Source organism: Narcine bancroftii, chromosome 11 (assembly GCF_036971445.1).
Source record: "Narcine bancroftii isolate sNarBan1 chromosome 11, sNarBan1.hap1, whole genome shotgun sequence".
NCBI lineage: Eukaryota > Metazoa > Chordata > Chondrichthyes > Torpediniformes > Narcinidae > Narcine > Narcine bancroftii.
The window spans coordinates 90,096,157-90,114,986 of NC_091479.1; the positions used below are offsets into that span (position 1 = coordinate 90,096,157).

Consider the following 18,830-nt stretch of genomic DNA (forward strand, 5'->3'; position numbering starts at 1 on the left):
AATAGAAATCAGGGAAAGGGGAGGATACAGATGGTATGGTGAGTCCATGAAATAATTAGAAACATGCATTTTAAAATATTAATTGCTACAAAACAATTCAGTTGACATTGAGAAATTCCAAAGTCTCCTGCATATTGCTTACTCAAAAATCCAAATTGCCAGGTTTTGGTTTTTTTCCTGACAATAAGGCATTATATCGACATCCATTTGTATCTACAATGCCTGGAATGCACTTTAGTGGGTGGAGGAGGAGGCTGGTACAATAGGCACATTCAAAAAATTCTAAGCCACATGGATATAAGAAAAAAATAAGGTAGGGAAAAGTTAGATTTTTGTGCAGTAGGTTTCCATAGGTTGGCACAGCATCTTGGGTTGAAGGTCATGCACTGTGCTGTAACATTCTATTACTGGTGGAGATGTCCCACTCGCAAATCTGCAAGATTTACAAGTGCTTTTGAGGTGCCCAGTGAATGATTTAATCATGTATAGGGGTCAGTGATTGGGTGATACAGTGGCACAGCTAGAAGAACTGGTGCCTCGCTGCTCCAGGGGCATGGGTTCAATCTTGACCTCTGGCATTGGTGAGAATGTGGGCATGTATAGGTAGCTAGGTATATACATGATTCTAGACCAGGAATGGCCAATCTTTTAATTTTTAATTTAGACATACAGCAAAGTAACAGTCCATTTTGGTCCGTGCTGCCCAATTAACCTACATCCCCAGTACGTATTTGTGGGCCGAAATGGCCTATTACCTTACCGTATGTCTAAATTAAAGGTTGGCTGCCTCTGTTCTAGACGATTATGTGACTGACATTTAGGAACATTTTAAAACAGATGATAAATGCCAGTGTTGCCTGCAACCTTAATACATAAATAATACAGTCATTTGGAATTACAGTGCACCTGATATTTTTGTCTTGCTGGATACATTTACTCTGTCATCTATTTAACTTTGATTTTAAAGCCAAGTGCAGTCAGTAAACTTTCAAATAAAATGTAATCTCCACATGAGGTATTTAAGCAAGTTAGTAAAAGACACAGCATAGAAACAGGCTCTTTGGCCATCTGAGGCCAAGCTGGTCATTAATCACCCTTTTACTCTGTATCCCTTTTTTATTCTCGTCAACACTTTCCACAGCCCCATTCCCAGATTCAACCACTCACCAACACAGGAGATTATATTTAGTGGCCAATTAGCTGACCAGAAGACATAGGAGCAGAAATAGGCTATTCAGCCCATCAAGCCTGCCCTGCCATTTAATCATGAGCTGATCCATTTTCCAACTCAGCCTCACTGACCAGCCTTCACCCCATAACCTTTGATGTCCTGGATAATCAAGAACCACTCAATCTCGGTCTTAAATCTTGCCTCCACAACTGCCTCTGGCAACACATTCTACAGATCTACCACTGTCTGGCTGAAGAAATTCCTCTGCGTCTCAGTTCTAAGTGGATGTCCTTCAATCCTGAAGTTCTGCCCTCTTGTCCTACACTCTCCCACCATGGGAAATAGCCTTACTACATCTACTCTGTCCATGCCTTTCAACAAATTGAAATGTTTCAATGAGATCCACCCTCATTTTAAATTCCACCGAATACAGGCCAAGGACTGTCAAATACTCCTCATATGATAAATAAACCTTTCATTCCTGGAATCATCCTAGTGAACCTCCTTTGAACCCTCTCTAACATCAGCACATCTTTTCTTGTATGAAGAGCCCAAAACTGCTCACAGTCCTCTGAATGAGGTCTCAATAATGCCTTATAAAGCCTCAGTGTTACATTCCTACTCTTGTATTCTATTCTATTGAAAATAATGCCAGCATTACATTTGCTGCCTTCACCACCGTCAAAACATGCAAATTTATCTTCAGGCTATCTTGCACGAAGACGCTCAGATCTCTTTGCATCTGGGTGTTTTCAATTTTCTCCCCATTTAAAAAATAGTTTGCCCTTTTTTTTCTATTCAAGTGCATGACATTCTGACATTATTTCATTTGCCACTTATCTGCCCCTCCTCCTTCTGCAGCCTCTGTATTTCCTTTGTATCATCTGCAAACTTAGCCACAAAATCATTCATTCCATAATCCAACATACACCATCAAAGGAAGCAGGCCTAACACCAAATCCTGTGGAACACCACTAACAACTGGCAGCCAATCAGTACATGACCCTTGTGTTCCAAATCTCTGCTCCTGCCAGTCAGCCAGTACTCTACTATGCTACCAATCCACATATCATTGAGATGTGGAAGAAAACTTGAGCCTCCAGACTCGGAACAAACTCCACACATGACAGAGCTCGAGGTACATTAAGTTTACAACACAAGTTTGAAATGCAAATTAAGATATGTATTTGTTGGTTGATAACCTTCAGGAAGTTACCTCAACAAAGTTGTCACGTTCCTTTTAGAAAAAAAAAGCATAATACACTGTATGCCCTTCTCTTAAAATGACAGTGTTATTCCTCAATTGAGCAGAAATATAAGCCCCTTTCACACTTGCAAGTGATCCCAGGAATCAAACACCAGTTGGCCTTTAAAGTGGCAAGTGTGAAAGCAAAATCAGCTCAACGCTGGCAACGGATGATGTCATCCCACGCCAGGGATTGACGGCCTCGACCCCTCTAGTACAATCTCCGGCATCTGCAGATGCCGGCACTGCCATCAGGCAAGTGTGAAAGGTGCAATTGCATTGTGAGATTGAAATGACCCAAATTTTAGCATGAGTGTAGGAAGAAAAGTATAAACTTTGCCATAGGGAAAGTCACAGTAGAAGAGAGAGAGATAGAAAATAAATAGCAATAGCGGACAATTTTTAAACAAAGTGGGAAAGTCGGTAACGTTATAGTGTGCAATTTATAAAGAGCATTTATAAAGAGCCCCCCCACATCTCCATCGGGCACACAAAATTCAAAACGGTCAACCAGTTTACCTACGTCGGCTGCACCATTTTATCGGATGCAAGGATCGACAATGAGATAGACAACAGACTCGCCAAGGCAAATAGCGCCTTTGGAAGACTACACAAAAGAGTCTGGAAAAACAACCAACTGAAAAACCTCAAAAAGATTAGCGTATACAGAGCCGTTGTCATACCCACACTCCTGTTCGGCTCCGAATCATGGGTCCTCTACCGGCATCACCTACGGCTCCTAGAATGCTTCCACCAGCGTTGTCTCCTCTCCATCCTCAACATTCATTGGAGCGACTTCATCCCTAACATCAAAGTACTCGAGATGGCAGAGGCCGACAGCATCGAATCCACACTGCTGAAGATCCAACTGCGCTGGGTAGGTCACATTTCCAGAATGGAGGACCATCACCTTCCCAAGATCGTGTTATATGGCAAGCTCTCCACTGGCCACCGTGACAGAGGTGCACCGAAGTAGAGGTACAAGGACTGCCTAAAGAAATCACATTGACCACCGCCAGTGGGCTGATCTCGCCTCAAACCGTGCATCTTGGCGCCTCACAGTTCGGCGGGCAGCAACCTCCTTTGAAGAAGACCACAGAGCCCACCTCACTGACAAAAGATAAAGGAGGAAAAACCCAACCAACCAATTTTCCCTTGCAACCGCTGCAACCGTGTCTGCCTGCCCCGCATCGGACTTGTCAGCCACAAACGAGCCTGCAGCTGACGTGGACATTACCCCTCCTTAAATCTTTGTCCACGAATGAGGGGGGGAAAAAAGTAATGGCGGACCTGCCGTGTGGCAGAGAAACCCCTCTATGAATGCTCCATGTATGCAGCCAGCCCTTTCTCTGCTGCATGGATTTCTGGGAGGGCAGGTCCGCCATCGCTTTTTTCCCCACGGTATTCATAAATTGTACACGATGGCACTACCGACCTTCCCGCGCTGTTTAGATCGTGCTACCAACTTTCCCACCCCAACTTTCCCAAAATAGTTGGCTATTGCTATTCATTGCTCGCACTTTCCCACCGTCCCTTATGAAGGTCAGCACGAACACAACAGAAGCCGAGGGAGTCCGACCTCAAGCTCATGTTATAATTATGCATGACCAATTTTGTTCAAGAATAAGATCAGAATACATTGATCAGGATTTAGGGCAGGTCCTCCATCACTTGATGCATCATGACATCTCTCCAGTGGAAGGTAGGGCAGTCCTCCCCCCTCCCCCATCCCCCCACCACCATCCCGGGGATGGCTCCTTGCAAGTGTGAAAGCGTTCGCTGTCCCAGTTGGGAGTGGTCAAGTGTGAAAAGCCAAACTCCCCCCCCCCCCCATTCCTATCCCGGCCGATCTAGTGGGTCTCAAGGGTGGCAGGTGCGTGCACATTGATGATTTACTTCCAGCTGAGCTTTTGTGGATTTGCAACGGGCGACCTGTCACTCCAGCAGGGAGGAGGAGGAGGAGTTCGGAGGTCCGAGGGCTAATCCTCCGATATCCCACAATCCTCGGAGGCCGGCCCAGATCACACGTGCGTGAGGAGCGGCTGCTTGGCCGAGAGAAGGGAAGGGATCGCCTCGCCTTATGATATCGTGGTAAGTGGTGACTGAGCGGGGAGGGGGGGTAGAGGGAGAGGGGGGGGAGAGGGAGGAGGGGGGGGAGGAGAGGGAGAGGGGGGGGAGGGGGGGGGAGGAGAGGGAGAGGGGGGGGGAGAGGGAGAGGGGAGAGGGAGAGGGGGGAGGGAGAGGGGGGAGGGGGAGGGGGGAGGGGGAGGGGGGAGGGGGAGGGGGGAGGGGGAGGGGGGAGGGGGAGGGGGGAGGGGGAGGGGGGAGGGGGGGAGGGGGAGGGGGGAGGGGGAGAGGGGAGAGGGGGGAGGGGGAAGGGGGAGGGGGAGGGGGAGGGGGAAGGGGAAGGGGGAGAGAGGAGGGAGGGAGAGGGGGGGGAAGAGGGAGAGGGAGGGGGAGAGAGGGAGGGGGAGAGAGGGAGGGGGAGGGAGAGAAGAGGGAGAGGGAGGGTGAGGGGGAAGGGGGAGGGGGAAGGGGGAGGGGGAGGGGGAAGGGGGAGAGAGGGAGGGGGAGAGGGAGAGAGGGGGGAGAGGGGGGAGAGGGAGAGAGGAGGGAGGGGGAAGGGGGAGAGAGGGAGGGAGAGAGGGGGGAGAGGGAGAGAGGAGGGAGGGAGGGTGAGGGGGGAGGGGAGGATCGCATCGGGCGGCCGTAAGAGAGCCTTGTGGGGATTTCCGTGGTCAGGACTCGCCGGGATCCCCGGGCACGAACCATGTCCGGTTCGCACAGGGCCTTGACTGCTCGGGAGCCCATGTGCTGAAGTCTTTGCGCCAGCCTCGGCCTCCCTGGTCCCATTGCATTTAAAATAAACATTTAAAAAATTAAAAAAAAAAACACTATTTAAATTTTAAAAATATAAAAGTCCAGGAGGCGGAAGGAATGCAAAGCTAAAACTTGCATCGATCTCAGGGAAACAAGCCTGAATAGGAAAGCGGGTGAAATTGGAGCTTGGGGTGGTGCTGGTCCAGAAAATAAAAAAAAGGACTGGGTATCTTGGATCGACGGATGCCCAACATTGAGCCCATTGCTGATGTCCAATCCTTGTGGCTTCAAAGGAGCAACCACTTTGTAAGAGAAGCCCCACAAATGTAGTATTCAACAGAAAACCTAAGAGCTGATAAGTTGGCAAGTTATAAGATAACGAAAAATAGGATTCAAATTCAACTCTCCCAATATTAACTGAGGTCACTCGAGTGCAAAATTTGGGGCAGGAATGTCACTATTAGTGGGTCCAGGAGAACTTGATGAGCCTTCCCTCTGGAGAAAGAGTTATACGGATGTAGGTTTGGGACATGTTGCCAGGCAACTGGTTGAAGCATGTAGGGAGAACATTTTGAAGATGATGGACTTATTCTAAATTTCCAAGCAAATGTGGAAAGGGAAAAACCTGGTCGAGAGACTCTAAACATTGCCCGTATACCCAAGTATTAGGTCTAAATTTGTAAAGTCCTCCTCATGCTTCTGGGCCTGCAAGAAACTCCTCTGAATGATTTTTTTAAACATGTGTTAGGCAACATTCCTGTGCAATCCTTAAAATTCTTTTTTTTATATAAAACTATATTATACTTTTTATATTGGCTATTTTGAGGGAGGGGGTAATTTATATGTAATTTTTAATTTGTTCTGGAACAATCATTACTATATTAATCTTGATTACTACATGTACAGAAAAAAAATTAAATAAATATTTAAATAAAAAAAAAGATTCTCGACTTTGAGTTTGAGGAAGGCAGATTTTTAGACAGGACTTAGCAAAAGTAAACTGGGAAAAGCTCCTAGTAAGTGGGTTGGCATGTTACAAGAGAGAGTGATTCAAAAATGAATAATCTGTTTCTATAAAAGTGAAACCTTGAGTCAGCAAATCCAAGGCCTGAATTTTCAAAAAATGAAGTTAATGGTAGGTATGGATAACTAAATTAGGAGGTCCTTCAGGGGTTTTGAAAACAAGAAAGTATTTAAAATAGAAATTAGGAGGGCAAAGAGCAGAAACAAAATATTATTGGGGACAAGAGTGAAGGAAATACTGAAACCTTTTATAAGTATATTAAGGCTTACTAATAAAGAATAGTCCCCAAAATGGCAGAGTCTGCATTTTGTCAGGAGACGGACATGGTAGTTGGAAAATTCAGTGGGGGTGGGGGGGGGGTGGGGTGGAAGTAGGAAGGGAGGCAGGAAAAATGTGAGTGAAGTTTGAAAGTCTGCAGACATAATGATTGTAGTATAAACACAGGGCTGTTGGAAGAACTCAACAGGTCTCACAGGGCCCATAGAAGGTAAAGATATATTAATCGATGTTTTGGGCCTGAGCCCTTCTTCAAGGTTTGAGTAAAAAGCAGACAGGCACATGAATTAAAAGGCTGGGGAGAAGGAAAGATAGGGCAGAAATGCGAGAACGCATATAAAAAAGGTACAAGATTTTGTAGTCAGTCGTAGTCATGAGCATTGCCTGGTTCCCCTAATGGTAAAAGAAAGACAATCCCTTCAGAGACAGTTTAAGCATCCTTGGCTCCTCCTCTCGCAGCTGCACAGACTCCTCTTCAAACTATTGGCAGCCCAACCTCCAGATCCAAACCTCCGATACGATCGTAAAGCCTTCAGTGGCCGGGGCTCTTTGGGAACACTTCTTGCCCTCGGTATCCTTTGGGAGCCCTTTCCCCCAGCACCCTCTCGAATCCTGGTTCCATTACCTGGTTCCCATGACCAAGTCACCAACTACCTACACCCTGTGTGGGGTTCTTCATCTGCTGAACCCCTCCCTCACTGGTCTGCTGCCATGGTCACCTTCCCTGTAGTGTCATCTCCCATGCTTTCCCTTCTGAACAGAGGGTGTTCTCCTGTTCCTGATATCCTGCAACAGAATATATTGTCTGAGGGAATGGTAGAGGCAGATATTAAAACATTTAAGAAACATCCAGGTGAGTACTTGAATCCCCAAGGCACAGAAGTTGATAAATCAGTTAATATAAATTGATACCTAATGGGCTGCATGGACTTGGGGAGGTAAAGGGGCCTGCTTCTTTGCTGTATGACTGACTAAATAGTTTCTTTACAGAAATATCACTCTTACAAAGGCTCAATATTTTTGATGTGAAACATGAAAGTCTGCAAATTCAAATCACAGCAAATGCTGGAGGAACTCAGCAGGTCTCGCAGCATCCATAGGAGGTAAAGATCCATTACTGACATTTCAGGCCTGAGCCCTTCCTCAAAAAATACCTTGAGGAAGGGGCTCAGGTTCGAAAAGTCGGTAATATATTTTTACCTCCTATGGATACTGTGAAACTGCTCGAGTTCCTCCAGCATTTCTGTGCTTTCGATATTTTTAATAGCTTGTTGAGCTGAATTTATACACAAAAGTGCTGGAGAGACTCCACAGATCATGCAGCGTCCATAGAAAACAAAAGCGGTCGGTGATACAGGCCTGAGCCCTTCTTTAGGGGTGCTGAAAATCAGATAGACACCTGAATACGAAGGTAGGGGAAGGGGGAGGAACGGGTGCTGTCAGGTGATAGATGAATAGAGATGTGAGGGGAAAGAAGAAAGCTGGGAGGTTATAGGGAAGAGGGCAGAGGGCTAGCTCTCTGATAGAAGGAAGTGAAGGATCTGGGGAGTTGGAAGAAGTGGGAGAGGAATGAAGGAAAGAGAGAGACTATGGGAGGGATTTAATGGAAATTGAAGGTTGATATTGACACCAGTAAATTGGAGACTGCTGAGATGGAATAAATTTGTTGTCCCTCTAATTTATGAGTGGTCTCAACTTTGTAGTAAATAAGGGAGACATGACATCATAGCAGTGGGGTCTAGAATTAAAGTGCTTGGCCACTGGGAGGTCATTGTTGCAGTGGATACAGGAAAGGAGTTGAGGCCACTCAATATGATCCTCCAATTTCAGTTAATCTCCTCTGGTCTCTCTTTCCTTCATCCCCTGGTTTTCCTTCCTCTAGTTCCCCAGCCCCTTCCCTCCTTTTTCCTATCTGAGAGCTATCTTTAGCCCTCGCTCGTCTCCCCCTATTACATCCAAGCTCCTTGCTCTTCCCCCACTCATCTGCGTCCACCTATTACCTGCTAGCCTCTGTTCCTCTCACCCCCTTTCGCTCCCTTTCATCTCATTTGGACATCTGCCTGAATTTCGGCTCTCCGCCCCAATACGTTAACTGCCTTTGCTTTTCGTGGAAGTTGCATGGCCTGTTCAGTTTCTCCAGCACTTTTGTGCACCGCTCTAGACCCCAGCATCTGCAGATTACTTGTTTACCCAAACTGAGTTTGTGATCTATTTTGCAGAATCTATCCCAACAGTAAAAAATAATAATATCAAAATGAAAATTGAATTTTGTTGTGTAAAAATGTTTTAAATTCAGAGATTGTACTTAATATAGCAGTTTTATTCAACCTTGAATTGGTTGATTGGGCAGGACGACTAGAAACAAAGAGCTACAGACAAGGTCAGACTGGATAAGTGTTCAGTTCAACTGGAATTATTCTAGTCATATACTTTAGCAGAACTGAAATTGACATCAAATGCCTCTTTGACAGGTGAACTGGTATTGGATTGGGCTTGGCTGTGACCATTTTATTTGATAGTCAGCTGCCACTCATTTTCATAATTTGAATCGAATGATTGTAATTTGCATATACATAAGGGGGCATAATTTATCACTTTATGTAAGGATTGAAGAATGCAATTTTTTTTAAATGGACAATTGTCTTGCAGTTTCAATTCATTCTACTTGTGTTGTACTTGAATTATGCCATTAATCAAAATAAGTAATTTGCTTTTATATCATCAGAAAATTATGCAGAAAAAGTTCCAAAACTTAATAAAATGCAATCTCGTGAAATGTGTTCAAAGACCTGAACTCTTTGCTGGAAGAAAGTGTTGATTTCGTACTGTCTCTGGGCACATCATAATATCCATTTGACTAACTTGGAAAGTGTTTGCATTGAACTTTGAGGAAGTGATTTCCAATTTGTTGTACTATGTATCGTAATCAGAATTGAAGTTTCAAATTTGGGACTTGGTGTATCTCTGCATGGTGCAGAACATGCATTCAACATGCCATGCTGAGGGAGTAATATTTATCGCATTCATTGTGCAATTCATTATGTAATTTGGCTTTACTCAAATGTAGAATAAAAACAATGGCAAAAAGTTCAAGAAGTAAATGGAAGCGGAAGATGCGAGCAGAAAAGAGGGAAAAAAACGCCCCAAAGGAGCTTTCACGGCTGAAAAATATACTGGGAGTGGATCCAAATGGTGATCTTAATATGAATGAAGTTGGAGAAATTGCAACTGTGGTACCAAGTGAAAAGCTCCAACAGGAGCCAGCTGTGGAAGATGGTAATTTTTATTTATTATTTAAGAGAAATATCAAAGAGCTTTTAAGAATTTATAAAACTGGGTTATAATAGCCCTAGAATTTAGAGGACTATAAACTGAGATGGAAATTTGAGATAATAAGAATCACAAAGTTAGAATTCTGGAATATAATTTATGGAGAAGAGGAAGAGCATGGAAGAAAATTTGAGTGGCAGCAAACTATTTTTTGCGATGTCATAAACCAATCCAGTTTCCCTCAGTGGTGAAATACAGGTGCACCTGGTGATAAAGTTTTGTATCTTTCAACCTGAGATTACATGTCAGGACCACAACATTTATTAGTTGTGTAAAACTTGATAACTCAGTTAACACACCTGGTCCTGCAGTAAGTGAGCCTGCCAACTGATCAGACTTCTGCTTTTTTACAATTCTTTATGACTTTTCTGTTCTTTTTCATTAGCTTGATCCCAGCATGTGGTTAAGATGGTTCTTGTCTTTTATTTTCTGACTCTGGGACCTACATTCTGAAACCATTAGCTTTGATCATACATTTTTTCAACTTTTTCAGTCAGCACCCCACTCAAGGTACCGCAGTTCCTGTTGCTGTGAACTTTTGCTAATCCAAGATAAGGCACCAACATTTGGAACCTGGTACATTAGTCACACATAGTTTTACACTTTTCCATCGCATCCCACACATATGGATATCCTGTTTTTTCCTTAAATTGGCTTATCAATAACTCTTTACATTTCATCACTCTGGGCATTGTTCTTGTGAGTCACATAATTCAGTGAACTCCAGGTTAGTGAAAATTCACTAGCTTAAGCTGGGGTTGCCAGGCAACACACATTATGGAGCTTCCCTTAAAGTATTTACAACCCTCAGCATTCTTTCACAAGGCAGCAAGACATGTGACATTAATTAGAATTGATCAATGTACATTAGTCTTCATGAGGCAGTCCCTGACTTCCACACTGCCAAATAGATTGTTGGACCTGAACTGATGCTTTAGATCAAGATCACTTCGCTCCCCACTGGTACATTTTGATTTGTTGAGTACTTCCTGGGTTTTGCTTTTGTTTCATACTTACACCATTGGTAAGTTGTTTTGCACCTTATTTATTAGAATTGTTGTATTAAAATGAAAATCCATTACATAATCCAATTTTTACACTCAAGTTTTAATTATTGCGCATTTTGTCATACAAGGAACAACAAAATGGGAATTCGGTGCTTTAAAAAATTTAAATGGGCAAGTAATTCAAATTATTGTCTATAGATCAGGAGTGGCCAAACTTGCTTAACAGAAGATCACATATGAAGGTTGAGAGCCACAACAGTCACATGATTGCAAGCCATTGTGAGCACCAGCTCGTACCATTCCTGTCAGCCAAAATATTTCCACAAGCCGCATATTACATGTCAAAGACCACATGTGGCTCATGATCCAGGGTTTGGTCACTCCTGCTATTGATAATAATGGAAACCTTTAACCCTCTTTAAAGGTGCTGCACCCAGTTATATTATCTCTACAGTCAGCTAAGATAGGTAACTCAGCATGGACCATGAATGAATGGACCATGAATGGATTGAGTCTTTCCAGAGTCAATATGGTTTGAAGCTTTTTGCTAGTACCGCAAAGCTGATGAATGGATATTTTGAACTTGTGGCTTAAAAATATAAACAAACCTTCACCTTCCCAGGTGATGTTTCTGCCATGGAAGTAAACAAGAAAAGGAACAAAAAGACATTTTTGGATGAACACGGACAGTATCCAATATGGATGCATCCAAGACAAAGAAAGAAGATCAAATCCCAGCTGAAAAAGAAAGGGAAACCAAAGAGATTAGCATGGTAAACATTGAAAAGAAAGTACACAAGGACTTGCTTTTATGTTTTAATAAAACTGGAAACAACAAGTGGTTATTGTCAGTATTAAGGTATCATCAGCCTTTAATGTTTAAAATTCATTTACACATCAAGTTGATCTTCAGCTGATACTTCATTATAAAGAACAGTGAAATGGCAAGGATCTGACATCCAGGTTTATCAGTGAACATGTTTCTTAATTCTGTTTTTAAAAAAAAAATCAGCAAGAACAAGTAAAAGTGTATTGTATTTTGGTTTGATGTCCAGATCTTGTTTTGCTGAATAACACTGTTGAGATTATTGTAGTCAAAACATGGAACATATTTGAGCATTTGGAAAATACTGTTCATGAGATAGGATTATGAAGTAACTTACCAGTAATCTGTATCCTTTTGAATTTTGCAGAATAGCAGTAGATTTAGGTAGAAAGCCTTCAGATTGGAGCTGATCGCTGTTGAAGGGTGTACTAATGCTTTCAAAGAGACAAGCAAAAGAGTGTGGCCCATCATGAAAGCCAAGTACACCAGCCTGTCATCGTGTTTCACGAGTGAATGATTCCAATTCATGGTGTTTTCCGGTTAAAATCCCATTGAAGCTGTTGGGGGCGGGGCGGGGGAAAGAAAACCTAAGAGGAACAGAGGAGGGGGATAAAGCAGTGATTTGAATTGTCAATCTTCCCCTTGAAGGAAAAAAAAGATGTGTAACATTGGTTTCGGCATACTTGTACTCCATTGCTCAGCAGACATTTATATTCTTAACAGGAAAAAAAAGCATCAAAGTTTTTTTAATGGCAAGTCTTTGAATTACCACTATTCTGTAACAATGCTGTCTTCCAATACCCTTGATGTACTATATGTGTGATATCCATTATACACAAAATGCTTGTTTGTCAACAATTTTGTGTTAGCCATTGAATTGTACCAGCTGTGACTGAGTACCTTTCAAATCTTAAGATTACCATTAGGCCGAGACCCTTAAGATAAAGAGTGATATCTCAACTAATTCTATTTCAACATGGTCTGGTCTGGGCTGTAAACGATGCTCATTATCTTCATTCAGCATGAGAGGTCACAGAGATATTTGTCAGATGCATCTTTCAATTAAGGCATTTAGCGCCCTCTGGAACAACTGAATCATAAATATGACTAATGTTATGAGAAGATTGCAAAATTGGAGATTGGAAAATCAACTAATTTGCTTTGTCTAGTGATCATTGGGTAATCTTGAGCAGTCATGGCCATCTTGAAAGTAAAGGTACACCTAATTGATACTGAATTAATGCATTCACTTGCTTTATTGATATTTGCATACTAAAAATCTTTTTTTCCCAAAATGTAAAGAGTAGTTTTGGTGGGATGTTGCCAAAGATTGTAATGCTAAAGAAAAGGTAACCACACACTAGAAATTAATCATTGGATTAAAAAAATTATGGCTGGCCCAGAGAGGAGACTGTCAAAATGAAAGATAAAGTTGGGTAGCAAGTCCAGGAAAGATCAAATATATCCTGTATTCTTCCCATTTTCCAACTCTTTCGGTATAAGATTTCATCATACTACGGCCAAAGCCTCTGTCTTCATGATTTACTCCAGCCCCCCCACATCTCCATCGGGCACACAAAACTCAAAACGGTCAACCAGTTTACCTATCTCGGCTGCACCATTTCATCAGATGCAAGGATCGACAATGAGATAGACAACAGACTCGCCAAGGCAAATAGCGCCTTTGGAAGACTATACAAAAGAGTCTGGAAAAACAACCAACTGAAAAACCTCACAAAGATAAGCGTATACAGAGCCGTTGTCATACCCACACTCCTGTTCGGCTCCGAATCATGGGTCCTCTACCGGCACCACCTACGGCTCCTAGAACGCTTCCACCAGCGTTGTCTCCGCTCCATCCTCAACATCCATTGGAGCGCTTTCATCCCTAACGTCGAAGTACTCGAGATGGCAGAGGTCGACAGCAATCGAGTCCACGCTGCTGAAGATCCAGCTGCGCTGGATGGGTCACGTCTCCAGAATGGAGGACCATCGCCTTCCCAAGATCGTGTTATATGGCGAGCTCTCCACTGGCCACCGTGACAGAGGTGCACCAAAGAAAAGGTACAAGGACTGCCTAAAGAAATCTCTTGGTGCCTGCCACATTGACCACCGCCAGTGGGCTGATAACGCCTCAAACCGTGCATCTTGGCGCCTCACAGTTTGGCGGGCAGCAACCTCCTTTGAAGAAGACCGCAGAGCCCACCTCACTGACAAAAGGCAAAGGAGGAAAAACCCAACACCCAACCAACCAATTTTCCGCTGCAACCGTGTCTGCCTGTCCCGCATCGGACTTGTCAGCCACAAACGAGCCTGCAGCTGACGTGGACTTTTTACCCCCTCCATAAATCTTCGTCCGCGAAGCCAAGCCAAGAATAATAATAAACATTGATAAATGTTGTATACATGTAAACTCTTCTGGCTCTCAGGCCTGCTCTATGATTAATTAGAAACATTTGTAACTTTCCAATCTAAAGGCATTGCAAGGAGAAAAAAAAACACTTTGGAAAATTACACCTATCATGTTTGTGTTTTTGCATCTCTATATTTGATGTTTTGAGGAGAAAGTCATTGAGCCATGGACCTTTGTCAATGTGACATTTCATTAGGTTCATTGTTATTTATCTTACTTGTTTTGGCCTCTTCCATCTGTTGCACAAATCAACATACAGAAAGTAATATTTCCTTAATTTGAATAATAATGTTTGGCACAAAACAGCCTTTTTTTTAATGCAATACTACATTGGCTTTTCAATGATAGCCCAAAGTATGTCAAAAATAAATAGTTATCTGACCAATTTCCATGAGATCAAGGATGATTTGCTTCCATTCCAGCTTTGAGGATTCAAAGGTGACTAATGAGGCCAACATGGAATCTACAGACTTGTACAGATAATCTTTGAGGTGGGGAGATAGTCTCTTTTTCTTTGGCTTGGCTTCGCGGACGAAGATTTATGGAGGGGGTAAAAAGTCCACGTCAGCTGCAGGCTCGTTTGTGGCTGACAAGTCCGATGCGGGACAGGCAGACACGATTGCAGCGGTTGCAAGGGAAAATTGGTTGGTTGGGGTTGGGTGTTGGGTTTTTCCTCCTTTGCCTTTTGTCAGTGAGGTGGGCTCTGCGGTCTTCTTCAAAGGAGGTTGCTGCCCGCCAAACTGTGAGGCGCCAAGATGCACGGTTTGAGGCGTTATCAGCCCACTGGCGGTGGTCAATGTGGCAGGCACCAAGAGATTTCTTTAGGCAGTCCTTGTACCTTTTCTTTGGTGCACCTCTGTCACGGTGGCCAGTGGAGAGCTCGCCATACATATAGTGCAGTCCTGCCATTTATACAAGGTCGCTATACTCCCAGTGCCCAGGTCATGGATTCTTAAGAATCTAAAGATGTTACATCTCTTTGAGATATTAAGAACATCTTGAATCTTTTCCTTTGCTTGATTATTTGTTACAAGCTCGGAATAGGAAGCCAGTTTGGGAAATCTGATGTCTTGATATACAAACTCTATGGTCTGCACATTGGAGCTGGTTCTGTGAAGATAAGGCTTTAATGCTGGAGATATTGGCTGGGAGAGGATGCTGATGTTGGTTCCACATATCCTTTCAGTGAATCTGGAGCACATTGATGGTCGTCTTCAAGTAGCTTGATGTTCCTGCTGTAGATAAGCCGAATTTTATGTGTTTCAAAGGCCATGGATCATTGCTAGACTGTGAACTATGTGCTAGGTCATCAAGGAGCCAAAGGAAAGCAATCAAATAGAAGCTGATGGTAAATTTCACCCTTTTTTAAAAACTTTATTTAAAGATTTTATCACAGGAATAAAAAGAAAAATTACATTTAAAGAAAAAATATAAAATAATATAATTACAGTACAACATTAATAACCTAACTTAATTCAACCTAACCCCCCCCCCACATATATAAGAACTAAAAAAAATCTATATATAAAAAACCCACCCTTCCCCTCCCCCAAAATAAAGAGTGAAGAATTAGTAAAATTAATATATTAAAAAAAAACAAAAAAAATGACAAAAATAATTTAAAAAGATTTATCAAATCTAAAATATCACATCTAGGAACATACTTAAATCAAACTTAATTGCATATACTTAACAAATGGAGTCCACTTCAACTTATGAAAAGACATCTTGAATTGAAAAAGATATCCTTTCCATAATTAAACAAGACTTCATCTCTAAATACCACCTATCCAAAGTTAGTATATTTCTATCTTTCCAAGTAGATGCTATACATTTCTTGGCCCCTGCTAAAGCTAAATAGATAAAAGAAATCTGATAATCATTTAATCCTAAATCAATTAATGATTGCATATTCCCTAATAAAAATATATCAGGATCTAATACAACACAAATATTATATAGTCTATTAAATATAGATTGAATACCTTTCCAAAACTGTTGCAATCGGTCAGTAAATTTCACCCTTGATGTCTACCTTCCCTATGAGGTAGCTTATTTTCAATTTGTCAGAGGGTTGCATTCTGATAGTCTGCACTATCAAGGTAGAAAAATACACAGCATGTACAACACAGATGTGTTAAATTACGGCAGCGGGAATGAGCAATAAATATTAAGTTCAGGTAGATAATGTCACCTTCGTCAATGTCGAATTTCACTCAAAGATCACAGTGAAGCAGCACAGTATTGAAGATATTTTCTGGCAGCATATCTCTTACAAATTACCTATCTGAATTCACGAGGTACATTCCTACAGTTCCTTGATAACTCCAATCGTTCTCTCTTAAGAAATGTAAATGGTTGACGTCAATCAGCGACTCGTGTACAATTGATACTTCATGTTTCAAAACAGTTGAAGCAATGTCAAGGTTTGCTTCTAATACACTTTGAACATCTGTGCCATGTGTACAAGAGGTTTTATGTTTTAATTATCACATGAAAATTATCAGTCTTGTGATTTAATTAAGTTCTTAAGATTCACAAAGGGAAGTAAGCTGTCAGTTAAGGTTGGAAGAGAAAAGGAACTTCATTGGTGCCTTAATGTTGATTTGTGAACCCTATGCCTTTTGACAAGCCTCTTGTCAAGCTGACAGTTGTATAGACAGCTGTCTTTTGCCTGGGAAAATATTTATGAATGGGGTCTGCTGTCTCTTGACAGTTTATATTCCTTCGCTAAGCCATTAACGGTGCTGTCAACCTGTTTAAAAATGCACAATTCATTTAAATGTTAATCTAGTAGCCTGGGAGGAAGTTTGTGGTTCTCTTAATATGCATAGTTTGTGACTTCTGAAACCCTGAATCAGTGCAGGAAAATGTATTTAATAAAGTCCTGCTTTCTCTTAATAACTATTGCTTCTGAATGACTCAAAAATAGAATATTTTACAGCATTCCAGACTGAGGGCAGGTTTTTCAAACAATTTCATCTTGCGTGTGTGGGATGCAAGGCCCATCTTTCATGCTCTTACTCTGAACATCCTTAAACATGAGTATCATCTGCATAGTACAGCTCAAACACTAAGGTGTCATAGAAGTGCAGTTTCCATAAGTTGAACAGCTTGAGGAAAAACATTAAATTGAAGAACGGTAAATGGTCTTTCCACCCATGCTGCCCAATTCCACCCAATTGACCCATGTTTTTCAAGGGTGGGAGGACACACAACCCTCTCATACAGCACCAGATTCAAACCTGGGTCACTGATGCTATGACCTGTCTGCTGCATTGTAAAAATGAATAGTAAAAGACCTATTTGATACCAGCTTCATGGAAATTGATACCATTGTAGATCCATTGGGTTAAGATCATGCCATCATGAAGCCAATGTAGAATTATGAATTTCTGTGGGTGGCTCGATTTGAAGAGGATGTTCCACAGTCCTTTCCGATTTCTTGAGTCAAAGGCATGGAAGTATGGTCAGAAAAGACTACAACTCGTGCTTGGCCCTGCTGCCTGCTCTTATCGACTGTTTCCAGATGACCAATCGACACTGCAATTCGGGAAGGAGCTGTTTGGCCATTTGGAGGAGGCTCCTGGTGATGCTATTCCCTGTAACATCAGGAAGACCTGCTCGATAGCATTTAGCACTGTTGGGGAGGACTGAACATCTGATCTCTGCTAGTTTGTTCTAACAAAACTCTGGCAAACGGATGTGTCTTGAAGTTTGAGAGTTTGCGACAATTGCCTGCGTTGGTTTTCACGATGGCATTGGAATAAATTGGGTCTGGATCGTCCCACGCGTCGCCCTGGAACCCCCCCCCCCCCACACCAGAGAAGGCTCCAGTGGTGAGTGGACGCCTCCACCACCGGCGTCAGTTGCACGAAAGTTTACATCCGCCCTTCAAACTTCGCCATCAATTCTATTCCAAGTTCACAGCGGCCAGAACCAGCCTTGGGCAGCATCGCGGCCACGGGTCCCGAGCCCCGCGGGGCCGCGCGTGCGCGCGCCCTGCGGCACGTCCGGCCGGGCATGCGCACCAGCCGGCGTGGGAGGAAGCCGGGACGAGCCCCGAAGGGAGCCGGTGGCGTCAGGGTGAGTGAAAGGATCCGGCCTTCGGGATCCTGTCACTCGGGTAAGGGGGCTCGGTCGGGGTCCAGGGGTGTCGGCCGAGACGTTGTGACTCCGCACCGCTCGCTCCCTGCCACCAGGTGGAAAAGTTTCCGTGCCTGTCTGTGGACAGCCGAGGGAAGTCGGGCTGAAGGGACTCGGGCTGCCTGTGGACAGCCGAGGGGACCCGGGCGAGAGGACCCGTGTCTGCCTGTGGACAGCCGAGGGGAGCCGGGCTGAAGGGACCTGGGCAAGGGGACCCGTGTCTGCCTGTGGACAGCCGAGGGGAGCCGGGCTGAAGGGACCCGTGCCTGCCTTTGGACAGCCGAAGAGAGCCGGGCTGAAGGGACTCCGGCTGCCTGTGGACAGCCGAGGGGAGCCGGGCTGAAGGGACTCGGGCGAGGGGACCCGTGCCTGCCTGTGGACAGCCGAGGGGAGCCGGGCTGAAGGGACTCGGGCTGCCTGTGGACGGCCGAGGGGAACCGGGCTGAAGGCAAAGCCCGACGTGTCAGCCCGACCCCCGCTCTCGTCGGGCCAATGTGTCATCCCCCGCCTTCGACGGACCAGCTCACCTTTCATTCCATTTAAACACATGGCTGGCAACCCTGTGAAGGTA

At 43.6% G+C, this 18,830-nt stretch overlaps 2 protein-coding genes across 8 annotated transcripts in view; both read left to right on the forward strand.

Moving 5' to 3' along the window:
- Window positions 1-4,402: 4,402 nt before the first annotated feature.
- On the forward strand, window positions 4,403-12,937 carry llph (LLP homolog, long-term synaptic facilitation factor). Its single transcript, XM_069904002.1, has 3 exons — window positions 4,403-4,508; window positions 9,605-9,813; window positions 11,497-12,937. The coding sequence occupies exons 2-3, from the start codon at window positions 9,615-9,617 to the stop codon at window positions 11,649-11,651; spliced, it is 354 nt and encodes a 117-aa protein (XP_069760103.1). The 5' UTR covers window positions 4,403-4,508; window positions 9,605-9,614; the 3' UTR covers window positions 11,652-12,937.
- Window positions 12,938-18,065: 5,128 nt separating this feature from the next.
- LOC138746117 (small integral membrane protein 29-like) overlaps window positions 18,066-18,830 on the forward strand; it is an 83,169-nt gene continuing 82,404 nt past the window's right edge. For 5 of the 7 annotated variants that reach the window (XM_069903998.1, XM_069903995.1, XM_069903996.1 and 2 more), the window contains exon 1: window positions 18,066-18,827. The gene's annotated coding sequence lies outside the window, so the exon portion shown is untranslated. The remainder of the gene's footprint in view (window positions 18,828-18,830) is intronic. The other 2 variants (XM_069904000.1, XM_069904001.1) reach the window with 2 other exon arrangements.

What these genes read in the sequence shown, in the direction of transcription:
- llph (XM_069904002.1), top strand. Translation starts at nt 9,615, where the DNA reads ATGGCAAAAAGTTCAAGAAGTAAATGGAAGCGGAAGATGCGAGCAGAA. An exon ending in GGAGCCAGCTGTGGAAGATG is followed by an intron (nt 9,814 to 11,496) that starts GTAATTTTTATT and finishes TCACCTTCCCAG; the next exon opens with GTGATGTTTCTGCCATGGAA.